Source organism: Salvia hispanica, chromosome 2 (genome assembly GCF_023119035.1).
Source record: "Salvia hispanica cultivar TCC Black 2014 chromosome 2, UniMelb_Shisp_WGS_1.0, whole genome shotgun sequence".
Taxonomy (NCBI): Eukaryota; Viridiplantae; Streptophyta; class Magnoliopsida; order Lamiales; family Lamiaceae; genus Salvia; species Salvia hispanica.
In genome coordinates, this window is record NC_062966.1 from 20,710,260 (window position 1) to 20,724,930 (window position 14,671).

A 14,671-nucleotide genomic window follows, 5' to 3' on the forward strand; every position below is an offset into this window, starting at 1 on the left:
TCCACTGGAAATTCACCCGGCCGGGTGGGACTTCTTTGGTACTCTCTGGAATCTCGCAGGCATAATTACGCCACCCGGCCGGGTGGAATTATAGGGTAATAATTCACCCGGCCGCGTGAGATTTTTTGGACAGCGCAGTGTTCGTATAACAGCCATAACTTCTTCTACTGAACTCCGATTGAGGCGTGCGAGATACCCACGTGAAGCTCTTTCGAAGACGAAGAGATTGGTATGAATTAAGGGCTGATTGGACTTCAAAATCTCCAGTAAATATTGTCTTAAACCAAGGCTGCTGCACATCCACATATTTTGTACCTTTTTCTACACATTCTTAACAAAATGGTCAACATACCAACATAATAGAGAAGTAGATATAAACACGCCTAATAATAGACGAAATATGCTCAAATTCATACAAAACCACCCTCTAAAACCATGTAAAATCCAAGTATGTCAGATGGCTAGCGACTTCTCCACGTGACGCTTTGAATACTAGACCATGGATCTTCTCTCTGGTTCCCGAACTGTACTCCCATATCAGTGTGGGCTGATCTCACCGGAATACTAGGACTTAGATAAAGAAGACAGAAGAAATCCTTTTTTCAATTTGGAGAGAATTTCGAACTCCTCTTCCTAGAGGGGGACGAAAATTTTAGTATTAAAAATTATGATTTGTGCCTCCTTTATTCTCCTATTTATATTAAGTTCCTTTTGGGCCCAGACACGGATCTATGGATTAGTTTTGGATATGGGTTCATCCAATTTACTTTTTACTAATTAAATTGAACCCACAATTAAATATAAGCTTTGATTGGAATATTACGAGCAGCCACTACAGAAGTAATATTGAACTCTCCCCATCCAAATCCAAAATTATAAGTAATCCGGATTTTCGTTTTAACTTTCATTTCCCGCGCTTAAGATAAAAATATCCATTAATTAATTAATTTATGCTATGAACTTAATTAATTAATTTCTTATTAATTCCATGAGTGGACTAAGCATGAAACGCTTATTTATTATTCATAGAGTGATCAAACTCCAACTAGCTAGGTTCCGAATAATAAAATCTTGTTTCGCGCTCCTCTTGAGGACATTATCAAACGAGACTCACTTTGCGCACGTTTCAATATAATAGCAATCCTAGCACCGCTAGATATTAATCACCACTACCCAATATATCAGGATTATTGGGTTGCGAAAAACCCGCACCATTTGATAAGTCAAAGTAATGCATAATCAATACCGTATGCTCAATGCTAACCTTCATTGATTAAGAAACAAATATTTATTAAGACCTCGCCTTTCAGTAGATAGCCCAAAGACAAGTCTTGTTGTTAGATCCGTTCAGTTCTTTACCACACCAATGTCATCTTATTTCAGTAAGGCTTAGAAATATGTGGACTGCATTGCAACCTTTCACGATGGATATTCTAATTCCATCTAGGTCGTGAAATTCTTCTTTTTCTTTGTTTAGGACTGACCGTGTTACCTTAAAGTGGACGCCGTCCACAACCGGTCTACTAAATCAAAGACTTAGACTTTGTTAACTTATACATTTAAACATGTAATTAACATCTATTAAATGTAAAACATAACAACATTATGACAAAAATAGTCTGTTTTATTCCTTGGAAAATAAAATAAGAGTTTTACAGCATTCAATCACTCGAAACGTGATTTCTAGTATACAAACTCTAACACGAACAAGTATTTCATAAGATAAAGGCGATCATCGAGCGGAGTGTGGTAGTGGTTGTAATACTCTTGGACTTTACAGATTCAATCCAGGGCCATTTTTTCGTCAACACGTGGAGGTTTGAGGCGAGGCATGGAATAAGACTTGAAACCCATCGGTTCCTGCGTGACCGACGGAGGGGGCGACCAACGCTGCGGAGGCGAATGGTCGTCAAGGCTGTCTGGATTCTCCTCAGACTGTGTTTGCTGCCCAAACGTGGCTAGATATTCTCCATGAGCACTGACTAGGCAACGTAGTTCCAGGAGCATTCCATGGATGTTTGTGAGCGTGTGTTGTTGTGATTCCATAGCTTGTCGAGAATCTTGAGAAAGTGGATTGGGGAACAATTTGGAGAGAATTGAATTGGATTGTGGAGCGTGAGTTTTTTTTTTTTTTTGAGAGATTGGATAGAAAGGTGGATTGATATTTTGAGAGATTGGGCGTGAGATTTGAGGGACTTTGAGAGGTGGATTGAGATGGAGGAAGAGTAAACAATGAAAGCACCAATTGATAGAAACTTGTTATATCGGGATATTGCACTCACGTTTGTAACGAGAATAAAAGAAAGATAAACCCTAGTTGAGGTGCTAGGGGGTGATTTCCGCCAGAACCGGGAATGAGAACAAGTAATTAACTTTATTTCTCAATGAATGCTAATACGATAGAATTCTATTATATGGAATTCTAAACCCTAACCTATGTCTTGCTATTCAAGAAACCTAATTAAAATAAAAGATTACAAAAGATATGGAAAAGAAATAAAGATAACTAAATAAAATAAAAGATACTCTAAAATATTGGAGATGATCTTCGGCGATATTTGCTAGATCGAGGACCCTATCATGATCTCAATTCCTTAAAAAAAAATTTTTTTACAAGTTTGAAGAAATGATCTCATGTATCCTATCACTTATTCTTGAAATGTCCACTCCAACCCTGCAAATTTTAACCTGCCATAAACAATGTAATACTTGATCAATTACATGATCATAAAATAATATCACATGAATTAATATAAATGAAGGTTGATTTAATGATCGATCACCTGAGCATGGAGAGTGTGGATGATGCTGTCGCCAACTCGAGAGACGTTGATGGTGAGAACTTGAGCCGCTTCTTGTTCGATTATGCTAATCACTTGACTTAGCAAGAAATTCTTGCTGAGGCCACTGATCAACACCACTTCCACACCATGACCTAACTCCCTCACTGTCAGAATTGGAGGCTTTGAAGAAGTTCTAGCCACGTAGTCTGTCTTCGTGCCATGGTTTATGAGTTGTGCCTTTCTTCTATTCAATGCTTCTATCCTCTCTGTCAAGATCTTGATGTAAGCAGCTGCTTCATCTATCTGATCTTGTTGTGACAAGAATTCCTACACATATATCATCAAAATTAACATAGATGTGTTAAGAAGTTATAAACCCTTGAAGGAAACCCTTAAGAATATTGAAATTCAGCTTCTTCTTTTTTCTGATTGCATTCTAAACATATCAAAATTTATTTGAACATTATAATTAAGCATTGTTTGAAGAGTGAAGACATATATACATACTTTGGGTTGGCTGAAATGGCGATCGGGAATGATGGAAACGAGCTTAAAACTAAGAGATTTCATTCGAATCCTTCGATTTTTTTCAATTGTTTTTCTCTCTAGTTTGTTCGTGGAATCAGACCGGGTTCGCTTCATTGCAAACCCTAGATTGAAGAAAAATGAATTAAAAATTTCGACGAAGAAATTACTTAGCTGGTTATGGATAGAAGCTTTATGTTCATAGTATCAAGACACACACACACACATATATAGAGAGACAGAGAGTGAGAGTCCCTTGCACGCAAAAAAGCAGTGGTCCTAGCATATTTTTTCAAATATGAGTAGGGTCACAAAGTAGGAATAAATAATACGCCTCTTTGATTGAATATTTCGTTGACAATATAGGAAGGAACTCGGAATTTGCATTCCCGTGCAAAGCTATTTTCTATGGCTCCATTAATGCATGACAAACAAACCACTGCATTATTGTTAAGGAACAATTTTAATTGGAGTACATTGCATGATATAAAATATAGGGAAATTAGTTTCTAAAACCATGAATTTTGACCAAATTCTGGTATTTCACACTAACTTTGAAATTGATCTAAAATATCACAAAATTTACATTTTTTATGTTATTTCCCAACCTGCCCCAAATAAGGTATATTCGGCAAAAACTTAATCTTCATAAGCAATCGTGAAACATTTATGATATACTCCATAAGTAATATTTTTTGTATGACATGACACAATTGAATTAAGATTATACATTGTATCTTATTATAGACTAGTAAAATGTAACTAAAAAAACATGCTATTTAGTGATGGAATTTTTCGTCACTAAATTTCTTCACTTAGCAGGTTTAGTGACAGATTATGTATCGGCAGATCCGTTATTAAAAGCTGGTCACTAAAAAATGTTAGTGGCGGATTTTTCCGCCACTAAAGTCACTATGGCGCTGCCATGGTAAGTTCTTATTAGTGATTGACTAATCAATCACCAATCACTAATTAGTGACTGGGGTTTTTTACTCATTTATCTGTCACTAGTCATTAAGCTATCAGCCGCCGTCACTGATTAGCGTTTTTCTTTTGTAGTAACGGGGAAATATTTGGATCATATAAAATTATAAACCAAATGAGATTCGGTAGTATATAATTTATAACATAATTTGGAAAAATATACAAATCTCTACAACAAAAAAATCGGATAAGGAAACTTTTTAACGCTATTAAGGACGCTAATTTTTGTGTCTGATTATACCAGCAGCTTTTCATAAAGTATCCTTATTGTTGATGTCCAAACTAAAACTAAGGAGAACAAAATAGAAGCATCCCAAAAAAGCAAAAGATTAAGATAATTTATCATCAACACAAGGGATACTTTCTTTTGTGTCCTAAATTATGGTTATTTTAAAAAATTTCGAATGCTAGTAATTGTGTCTCAAATTTGATGACCCTAAAAGATAAGTTTTAATAGTGAGTAGTAATTCACAATTGATACCCGAGAATTTTTGTGAGATAACGTAGCCATCAAATTAGTGACGTATATGGCGTTGCATGTAGTTCGCCTTTTTTTAATATCTATATCCCTTAAAATTAAAACTATTTCTAGTTTGATTCATCCATAAAAATAAAATTTTCTATACCTTCTATTTTAGAAAATTTTTGAACAACCTATTACCTCTACATATTTATTTGTTTGCAATTTATACCATAAAAATATTATTAATAATATGAATCCAACAACCAATTAATGCTAGTTCTATTATCTTTTTTCTTCTTGTGTTTTATTTAACCTGTTTTTCCCTTTAGTTCTTTTATTTTACTTGTATTAAAAATATACGTATTTTTTAAAACAAGAGGTAGTATTAGTATGATTTTTTACCCCGCCGAAAAGTACTGGTTTATACTCCAATGCAACCCACAAGAGTTAAAGTTTGCCTTTTTGATGGTGGCCTACTTCACATTTGTTTTTCCGGTCCCTGCCTGATTCAAATTTGTTTCTCCTGATCGAGAGCGATGGAGAAGAAACCCCTAATTAACACGGTAATTTTCAATTTTCTAATTCTTTTTTATTTTTATTCAATAAAAAAAATCTAAAAAATTCTTTATGAGAAAATTAGAATAAAATTATGAAAAAATGCATTCAATTTGTAATTCAACGATGGAAACGAGCAACTTATGCATCGTTTTACACACATTCTGTATTAATTTAGCAAAACAAACACGACATTAATAACATGATGACTTTGTTTCATTCTTTTGATTAGTATTAATATATAATCCATATATATATATCGATTACAGGGGGGAGTGATCAATTGTTAACTCATCATTTAATTGTTAACTACAACTAATTTAAGGCCATAGGATTTTAGAAAACGTGTGGTCTACAATTTTCCACGTGTAATTTTCGTTTTTATTAATAAAATCAAAAAAGATAAAAAAAAAAAGCCAAATTAGGGTTTTAGATGAAAATGTCAATATAGTGTTTCGGAAATATCAACACAATGCTTTGAGAATGTCAACACGATGCTTTAAGAATGTTAACTCATTGCTTATATTGACATTCTACATGTATTATATTGACATATTTTATATAGTATGTTGACATTTCTGCTATTACGAAAAAATTAAAAAAAATCGATTTTTTTTTCAAATTTTGACGTCGGAACATATGCATATATGATATCGTTGGAATCCTTATAAAATTATCTTTAATTTGATATATGTTATATGAATTTAAAGTTTTGGGATTTCTTTTAAAAGTTAGTTATAACTAAACATGTAGTTAATTTACATTAATACCCATATTGATATTTTATGGAATTAATCATATGGCTTTATTGACATTTTTTGTTGATCGTATTGATATTTCTTGGTTGATGATCTAGGCCCTTAATTTGAATATCTAATGGTTATTATTTAGTTGTAGTTAGCAATTAGGTATTAAGTTAGCAATATAACTCTCCTCACATAAAAATATAATAGAGCACCTACCAAAATATAATTGTGTGCGTCTTTTTCCTTTCCTAAGCTAATTAAAGTCATGGGGAGTGTTATATTGCTAACTCAATACTTAATTGTTAACTACAACTCAATAATAGCCATTAGATATTCAAATTAAAGGCTTAGATCATCAACCACGAAATATCAATACGATCAACAAAAAACGTCAATAAGGCCATATGATTAATTCCAAAAAATATCAATAGGGGTATTAATGTCAAGTTAGTTATAACTACCTTTTAAAAGAAATCCCAAAACTTTAAATTCATATAACATATATCAAATTAAAGATAATTTTATAAGGATTCCAACAATATACTACATGCATATGTTCCGACGTCAAAATTTGACAAAAAAAATCTAGATTTTTTATATTTTTCGTACACAGGTTAATGTCAATGCAGCTAAGATAATATGTCAATATAAAGCATATACAATGTCAATCCTAAATTGTGTTGACATTCTCAAAGCATTATGTTGATATTTTCGAAACACTATATTGACATTTTCATCAAAAACTCTAATTTGGAGTTTTTTTTTTTATCTTTTTCGATTTAATTAATAGAAACAAAAATTACACGTGGCAAATTATAGACCACACGTTTTTTAAAATCCTATGACTTTAAATTAATTATAGTTAGCAATTAAATGATAAGTTAACTACTGATGACTCCCTTAAAAGTCGTTAGGCTAAATTATTGGAGGTTTTGAATGATGAGAAGAGGCTGCAATTGAATAGAAGTCATAAAAGTGTTATTCAAGAATGATTGCTGCTCCCTAAAAGTGAATAAGTTTATTGCTTCTTTACAGAAGTCTGCCACTTTCACAAGTGAATTAACGTTTCTTAAAAAAATTTAAGAAAAAAATTGTTTTCCTCTTCTTTTTTCTTTTATTTCCATTTAATAATACAGACCTTTTTTTATGATTCATAATAGGCTTATTACTTTATTAAGGGAATATGCATAAAAATGCTACTACTACATAGTCAGTAATTGAATTAAGTTCATTCTAAGTTGATATTTGCGCGAGAGAATACTTTAGTACAGATATTGTTGTCAGTTAATTAGACATATGTATCTGAAAAGTGAAAACAAATATGCTACTACTCATTAAGAAAAGAGAGAGATTTTAAAAAATGACATGATTAGAATATATTGTGTTAAAAGATTAACAACAAATACTTTATATATAACATTTTCAATTAATGAGAACAAGTAAAATTTAATTATTAATATTTTAACAAAATAAGCATATTTATTAGATTGTTGTTCACTCCATTCATAAGCATAAATATAACGAAGTGTTCATATTATGAAAATAATGTCAATAGTTTTTTTCTGTGTTCACTTTTGTTCACGAGCATAATATCGTTATTTTTGTAATATCACTTCGTTATATTTATGCTTCTGAACAAAAGTGAACACAGGAAAAACTTATTTTAGTATTATTTTTTTAATATAGTTTTGGAACGGTTTTGAAATTCATATTTTTTATTATTCATTATATGAATTAAACTAAAATATATAGATATAACTAATTGCTGATTATATACTACTATAATTATGAAGGGGAAAAATTGTGTGATGGATGCTTGTATAAGGTTTGTGCTGTTGATCCGTATTTCCTTTAGATATATCTCCAAAAAAGGTTTCATCGTTAAACCCTCGTTTGAATAGAATAGCATTTAATGATTGATGTCCACGAATAATGTGTGATAATTGCGCAATTGCTGCTGGGAAAGGCATGATAGATATAGGCTCTTAAAATTTAAATTTCTACTCTTTAAAATTTAATGCGAGCGGACTTGGTCTTTAGACGAGTGCAATATCTATTTTGCCCTTTCATATCATATCTACATAAATTAAATGGATGATTATCATTTAATCAGAACTGTTCGTTCACTTATGATTAATCCCATAATCATTTAAATTAAATATATAAAATCAATTTTTTTATTTTTTATAATTGTCAAAATTATAAAATAACACTCTCTCCGTCCCATTACAAGTGAGCAATTTTCTTTTCAGACGTTGTTTTACAAAAATAATAGGAATAAATAGTTAAAATGGATGAAAAGTAAATTAAGAGTCTCTTCTACATTATTCTCTCTCTTAATTTAGTTTCAATCAACTTTAATTATTTATTATTATTTTTGCAAAACAACGGCTCAAAAAGAAACTGCTCACTTGTAATGAGACGGAAGGAGTATTACAAAATCAATAACAACAAATTAAATGACGATGTCTTAGAGAAAATGATGTTACTTTGGAAAAAATCGCGTCATCATATATATTTTGAATGTTGATTAAAACGACTCCAAATTATCTGAAACGATTTAGTTTTATGTTGTTTCAGTTATGATTTTGATGAGCCTCACAATTAATATGAAACTTTGTATGAATGTCAGTAAGATTTAGGCTTGTAATAAGAGTAGATATTTTATGATTTTACGAGATAGTGTGTCCAATTAATCACATTTAAAGAGAAAACAAAGAGAAGGGGGAAGGAATATTTATAAATCTAGACTTAGTTGGACATATCATTTGACAATATGTAGTATTTGTAAAAAGATATACTTCATTCCTCTAAAAAATATAGTCTCACTCTCATCTTTTCATTTCGCTCAATTTATTATTTACTTTTAATATTTAAAAATTTGTTCATATTTTCGCTTTAACTCTTTCTTTGCTACTTTATCTATTTCTCTCTCATAGTATTTTAATAATTTTTTTATTAAAACTTGTGTTGTCCGCCAGTGGGACTATTTTCAATGGGGAAGAGACTAGTAGTATAGTTTTAATCAATAACATCCTCAAAATGTGTACATATTCAATGTGCATGCTAATCAGACCAACTCCTCTAACTTCAATCATACTTAAAAATTCAAATTGAAGAAACGAAATTGTTCCAATTCTACCGCGAAACGAAACAAAAAATTGTGTTGATGTATTTTGCGTTTGTATTATTCATCCTTTATCTTCAAAAGGTTGCAGAAGGTTTGGAAGTAGGAAAAGAAGATGAAGAAATGATAATGCACAAGAAAGAAATAAAACTCGTGATCAATGACTTTTAAGTTGTACTGTAGTTAACTTTTTAGTGTGTCTACAGTACATTTTTTCAAAGTCATACTATCAATTATTGTTGAGGCAGGGTTATTTTCTTTGGACTTTGATTATGTTTTAGCTATGCTTAAAAGTTAGTACTCCGTACAACTATAGTTCTGAATGATTTAAAATATCGTTCTAGCAATGACCAGTTAGGATAGTGATATCAAAATTCTATCACGTCATATTTTTGTATTTTCTAAAACGTTTATTGAATGCATTAAAAATAGTGATTTTTGCATTAAATGCAGGCAAAATGACATGAAATAAAAGTACTCCATATTAGTATATTTTTTATAATAAAAAGGAAAAAAAATACTAATTACTTTAATTTGTGTGTTGTAATGGCAAAAATTGTCAAATCAATTGGTTTATCTTATTCTTTGTTCAAACTTACGTAACTATCTCCGGACCACAACATGTCGTCCATTTAGACCACGTAACTAAACTAGATTGCGAAGTTTATATATATCTATATTTGCAATCAGTTTCATACTACTATATCTATAGTATTACAAAAATCCAACAAAATATTACTTACATGTATAAATATGATAAAAATCTATGCAATGTATCCCTTTCTTGGACGAATGCAGGATCTAAGTTTGAATTTTACAAGAAGTGGAATTTTGATTAAAATCCATTTTCTTAGACTATAGTAGTTAATTAAACTGTGATTGTAGGGATTTCATAAGTTCAACGTACTATTTTTAGTATTATTAGTTTTCACAATAAAAATGAATATATGTATATATATGAAAATGAATATATATATATATATATAGGTTTGTGTTAAAATGACAACTCCTCTTAAAATGACACCGTGACACCGCTTATACAAGCAATATTATAACGCTACACAAATATTACAAACACTACACAGCAATCTATAGATTGTTGTATAGTGTGTCGGATATTGCTGGACAAGAAATATTCTTTGGATAAAGACCAACAAATTGCCGACCGTCTTTTTCCGCATTTTTTTTTTGCCACGTGGCAGCTTATTATTCGTCCACGTGTACAAATGATTGGCTAGGAATGATGGTATATATATATATATAGGGGAGAATTAAGCTCCTTTTACCCCTTTAGATACTATTTCCTTCATAATATCAACCATTAGATTAGAGATTTGGACGGTCAAGATCAAGATTAAGAACCTGAACCCGTGTTGCATTATTGGTCATATTCTGTGCATTATGAGGGTATAAGAGTAAAAAGGCACTGGATTACAATAATTACGGGATTTATTGGGAAAACTGATTGACATACCATTCTCATTCCATCATTCTACTCTCTCTCATCAACCACGTTCCCTCAATTCTTCTCTCCACAAAAAACCCTAGCCGCCCCAAATTGATGTCGAGAAGAAACTTCCGCCATCGTCTCTCGCCGTAAAAACGTGGTAGAATCATCGGTCATCTCGCCGCAAAAATCAACGTCGGTCGCCAATTCACAGGCCTAAAGGACCGATTTTTAGTTTCACGCGCGCGATTGAGTTTCTGAAGTTCCGATTTTGGTTTCTGAAGATTCGATTTTGGGTAATAAACACTTGTAAGCGTCGGTTTTGGGTCAATTTTTCTATAAAAAATGAAATTGTAATCTATTGAACTAGGGTTCTGTCTATTATTTAATTTTTTAGTTTATTGTTGAGTTGTATTTGGTATATGTTCGATTATTGCGGGTGAAACCATACGGATTTTGTAGATGTTTCTGGAAATTGTCGATTTTGTGTTCACTGTGTTGTCGATTCTGTCCATTATTGACGATTTGGTTGATTATTGAGTTATATCTATATTTTTTGTCGATTTGGATGAAGGAATTCAACTGATTTCGTTGGTGTGTATTGCAGAACATCAATGATGAAGAGAGGCAAACCCTTCAAGAGTCAACCAACACAGACTGAAGGTTACGTAATTGTTTCCCCTGTTTTGATGCATTATTCCTTGGTTGTACTACATTATTGAACATTATCTTGCATTTATACTCTGTATTCATAGATAAATTATGCATTATTGTGACTGTTGTGTGTTTCATGATTTGGTTTGAATATGAAACGATTGGTTCACAATTAGATGAAGCATTATTTGTTGGTTGTGTGACATTATTGACTGTTGGTTGTGTTTTGATGTATGTGGTAATGTTCGTGTAATCTGAAGCAATTGTTTCAATTGAATTGATGCATTATTTGGTTGAAAATGAACATTATTTGTTCATTGTGTTTACGGATAATAATATGTACATTGGTTACATTGGAACAGTTTCAAATATGTACATTATTTGGTTAATAATATGCATTATTTAGTTGAAAATGTACATTATTAAGTAATGGTGTGTACGTTTTTAAGTATAAGCTAAACTGTACTATTTCTAAGTTTGAATCTTTGTATTAGTTACCCAATTTGTAACAGTAAATATTTGCATTATTAAGTTCATATTATGCATTATTATGCTGATATTATGCATTACATAGTAGACATTTTACATTATTGAGAAAAGGTGTCTATCTATGCATCGGATAAATTGATTTTTATGCATTATTTACTCATTTGTTAACATTAATGTGCAAGATTTTGTGCATTACAGAAAACTCATGGAATACATGTCTCTTTCTTTTTTTTGGTCAGCAAGTAAGCAGCGTCGCGTTGATTTTGATGAAGCAGTAGATGATGTAATTCTAATTGTATTAGCCCAGAAGCTTCAGCATAGATTATCGGAGGACAAAGCAGAGACCAGTACATCCCGTAAAGAGTGGATAGGATGTATGGGGTGGAGAAGTATGGGGAGTGATCGTATGGATACTTTATGGATATGATGTTTTTTTGGGATTGGAACACTGTTTTTTTTTTCTTTTTTTTTTGTTTTGATAGCTTAATGTTGGAAGTGATAATATCAGACTTGTTGGTTAGCTAGTTGTGAACAATTTCAAGTTTTATGAACTTGTGCAAATTAAGCTTCAATTTTCGTATTAGCTGATCACAAAATTATCTTACACCCTATAATGGATAAAAGATATTGTATAATGTAAAGTCTGACATTAATAATGTAGTATACGAATAAAATAATGTATAAAATTTTATCTAGTGTTTAAATTAATCAATATAATTTGACCGACGAATAACCAACATAATGTCTATAAATGAACTAATAATGTATGAAATGTAAATAATAATGTATATAATTTTATGAATAATGCACATTACAGTACTACTCGCACTTTATTGTATGTAATGGGATCATGCTCTTAATAGTAAAACCAGATCGTGCATTCACTTCGTCTTCCTCGTTAGACCTCTTGCTGCCCTCTCTATTGCATACGACAGAATACCAAGTAGTAACACCGCCCGACCTCCTCATTCCTTGTTTGCGCGTATCAAAACCAACAGCGCGGGCATATACATCGTAAAACGCGAAAGCAAAATCTAGTGATTGGAACTTCTGACCAACCACAGGCTTCAATTGTGGAGAACATTCTGGTATAACGAACACTACACATAAAAACAAAACAACATGCATATCAGAATTTATAGTCATTATATGCCATAAATCGTACATTACGGAAAAGAATGAATGCATTATACACTGATATTCGTACATTACATAAATCGCGAAATACAATACAGCAGCGGCGCAAAATAACAAAACCCTAAACCATAACGCATGAGACTTTTCGCCTAATCAACATAATAAACCCTAGCCACCAATGCCATTTTAAACCCTATTGGATTAAATTACGCTTATGAAGTACATTCAAAACAAGAATCATATCAGAAATTATGTTCATTATATGCTATACATCGTACATTACAGATAAGAAAAAATGCATTATACACTAATATTCGAACATTAAATATATCGCGAAATACAACACAGTAATGACTCAAAATAACAAAACCCTAAACCATAATACATGAGACTTGTCGCCTAAGCAACATAATAAACCCTAGCCACCAAAGACTACTTAACCCTAGTGGATTAAATTACACTAGCGACGTACATTCAAACGTCAAATTCATGGAACGAATTAGTAATGAACAAAACGTCAACGAAACGAAAACAAAAGAATGACTTCCATTGTTGAAGAAAACGTCAGATTCAAGTACGTAAATTACCTTCTTCCATTGTTGAAGAAAACGTCAAGGAATCACGACTTCTCCAATAAAACCGAAATTGTAAGATGATGAACTGCACGATAACAATTCGAAATTAAGAAGAAGAATAACGCCGAGGGAGCGATGAACTGCACGATAAGAATTCGGAATTAAAAGAAGAAGAAAACCGATGGAGCTTCAATGGAGAATATTAGAAGAATAAAAGATGGAAGAGAAGACAGATTGAGTGTATCGTAGAAAATAAAGTCTGAAATCTTTTGATGGAGAAAATCAAGCTACTTACCATAACTAAATCAAATGTGAAAGACAATAAGGCCCTTTTCGATTATTTTAATGAATATAATTTAATTAATCAGGCCCTATTTTGGGCCATTAGATCTTGCAAATGGATGGACAAGATTAAAAAGGAAAAAGAACAAAATATGGGAAAAGTATATGAATCCATGATCAATTGAGATTTTTTAGGGTAATTGAGTAATGAGATGCAATATCAGCCACTCATTTTTATTAAATGAGTGGTCCAGATTTTGCCACATAAAAATTATTTTTAGATTAGTTTATTATGAAAGGGCAGAATGGTAATTTCATGATTTTAATTAGATTCTTAAGCTTGTGCTATTCAGCTGCTCATCCTCACAAAACTCATCCTAACTCAGACGAGTCCAACCAGCTCCTTCCTCGCCGGAGACGCCGTCGGAGGTGGAATCCCTAGCTTGTCGTCGGACGCCTCGAGCAGATAGCCTAGATCCGGCCACGATTCGCCGGAATCCGATACCAATTCGACAATTCCTTCCTCAACCCCTCCGGATTCGCCGCAATCCGACGCCGATTCGACGATTCCTTCCTCAGCTGCTCCAGATCCGTGACCGGAAGTGGGAGATGCAGTGATTTCCTCATCGAAGCTCTTCATGAACAAGTCGAGGTCGTGGATGGAAGTGCAGAGATCGTAATCCTCGTTGATTCTGTCCAGCAGATCCTCCCTCGGCCGCTTCACCTCCGGTGAGTCAATCTCCTCTGCCTTCGTCTCTGTTTCGTCTCTGGCATTTTGAATTCACGCAAACGGAGAGGGGATCTGGACTGACGACAGCTTCGGCGTCGATTCTGATAGAGCAGCAACTTGGAGAAACGATGGGTTTCTTGAGCTTGGGTGTATCTAATTTTGTGAAGGTGTGTT

General features: G+C 32.5%; 1 protein-coding gene and 1 long non-coding RNA gene across 3 annotated transcripts; one reads left to right on the forward strand and one right to left on the reverse strand.

The window, feature by feature from the left end:
* Window positions 1-2,355: 2,355 nt before the first annotated feature.
* Window positions 2,356-3,477, reverse strand: LOC125203208 (transcription factor bHLH168-like). Its single transcript, XM_048101515.1, has 3 exons — window positions 3,291-3,477; window positions 2,784-3,110; window positions 2,356-2,688 (listed from the first exon to the last, which is right to left on the reverse strand). Exons 1-3 carry the CDS (start codon window positions 3,423-3,425, stop codon window positions 2,611-2,613), a joined length of 540 nt encoding a protein of 179 aa, XP_047957472.1. The 5' UTR covers window positions 3,426-3,477; the 3' UTR covers window positions 2,356-2,610.
* Window positions 3,478-10,681: 7,204 nt separating this feature from the next.
* LOC125203340 lies at window positions 10,682-12,345 on the forward strand. Of its 2 annotated transcripts, none has more exons than XR_007173347.1 (3): window positions 10,682-10,939; window positions 11,238-11,293; window positions 12,013-12,345. It is a non-coding gene; the product is annotated as an uncharacterized LOC125203340 (long non-coding RNA). The 2 variants fall into 2 exon arrangements; XR_007173346.1 differs by having other exon boundaries at window positions 10,682-10,926.
* The last annotated feature ends 2,326 nt before the right edge of the window (window positions 12,346-14,671 follow it).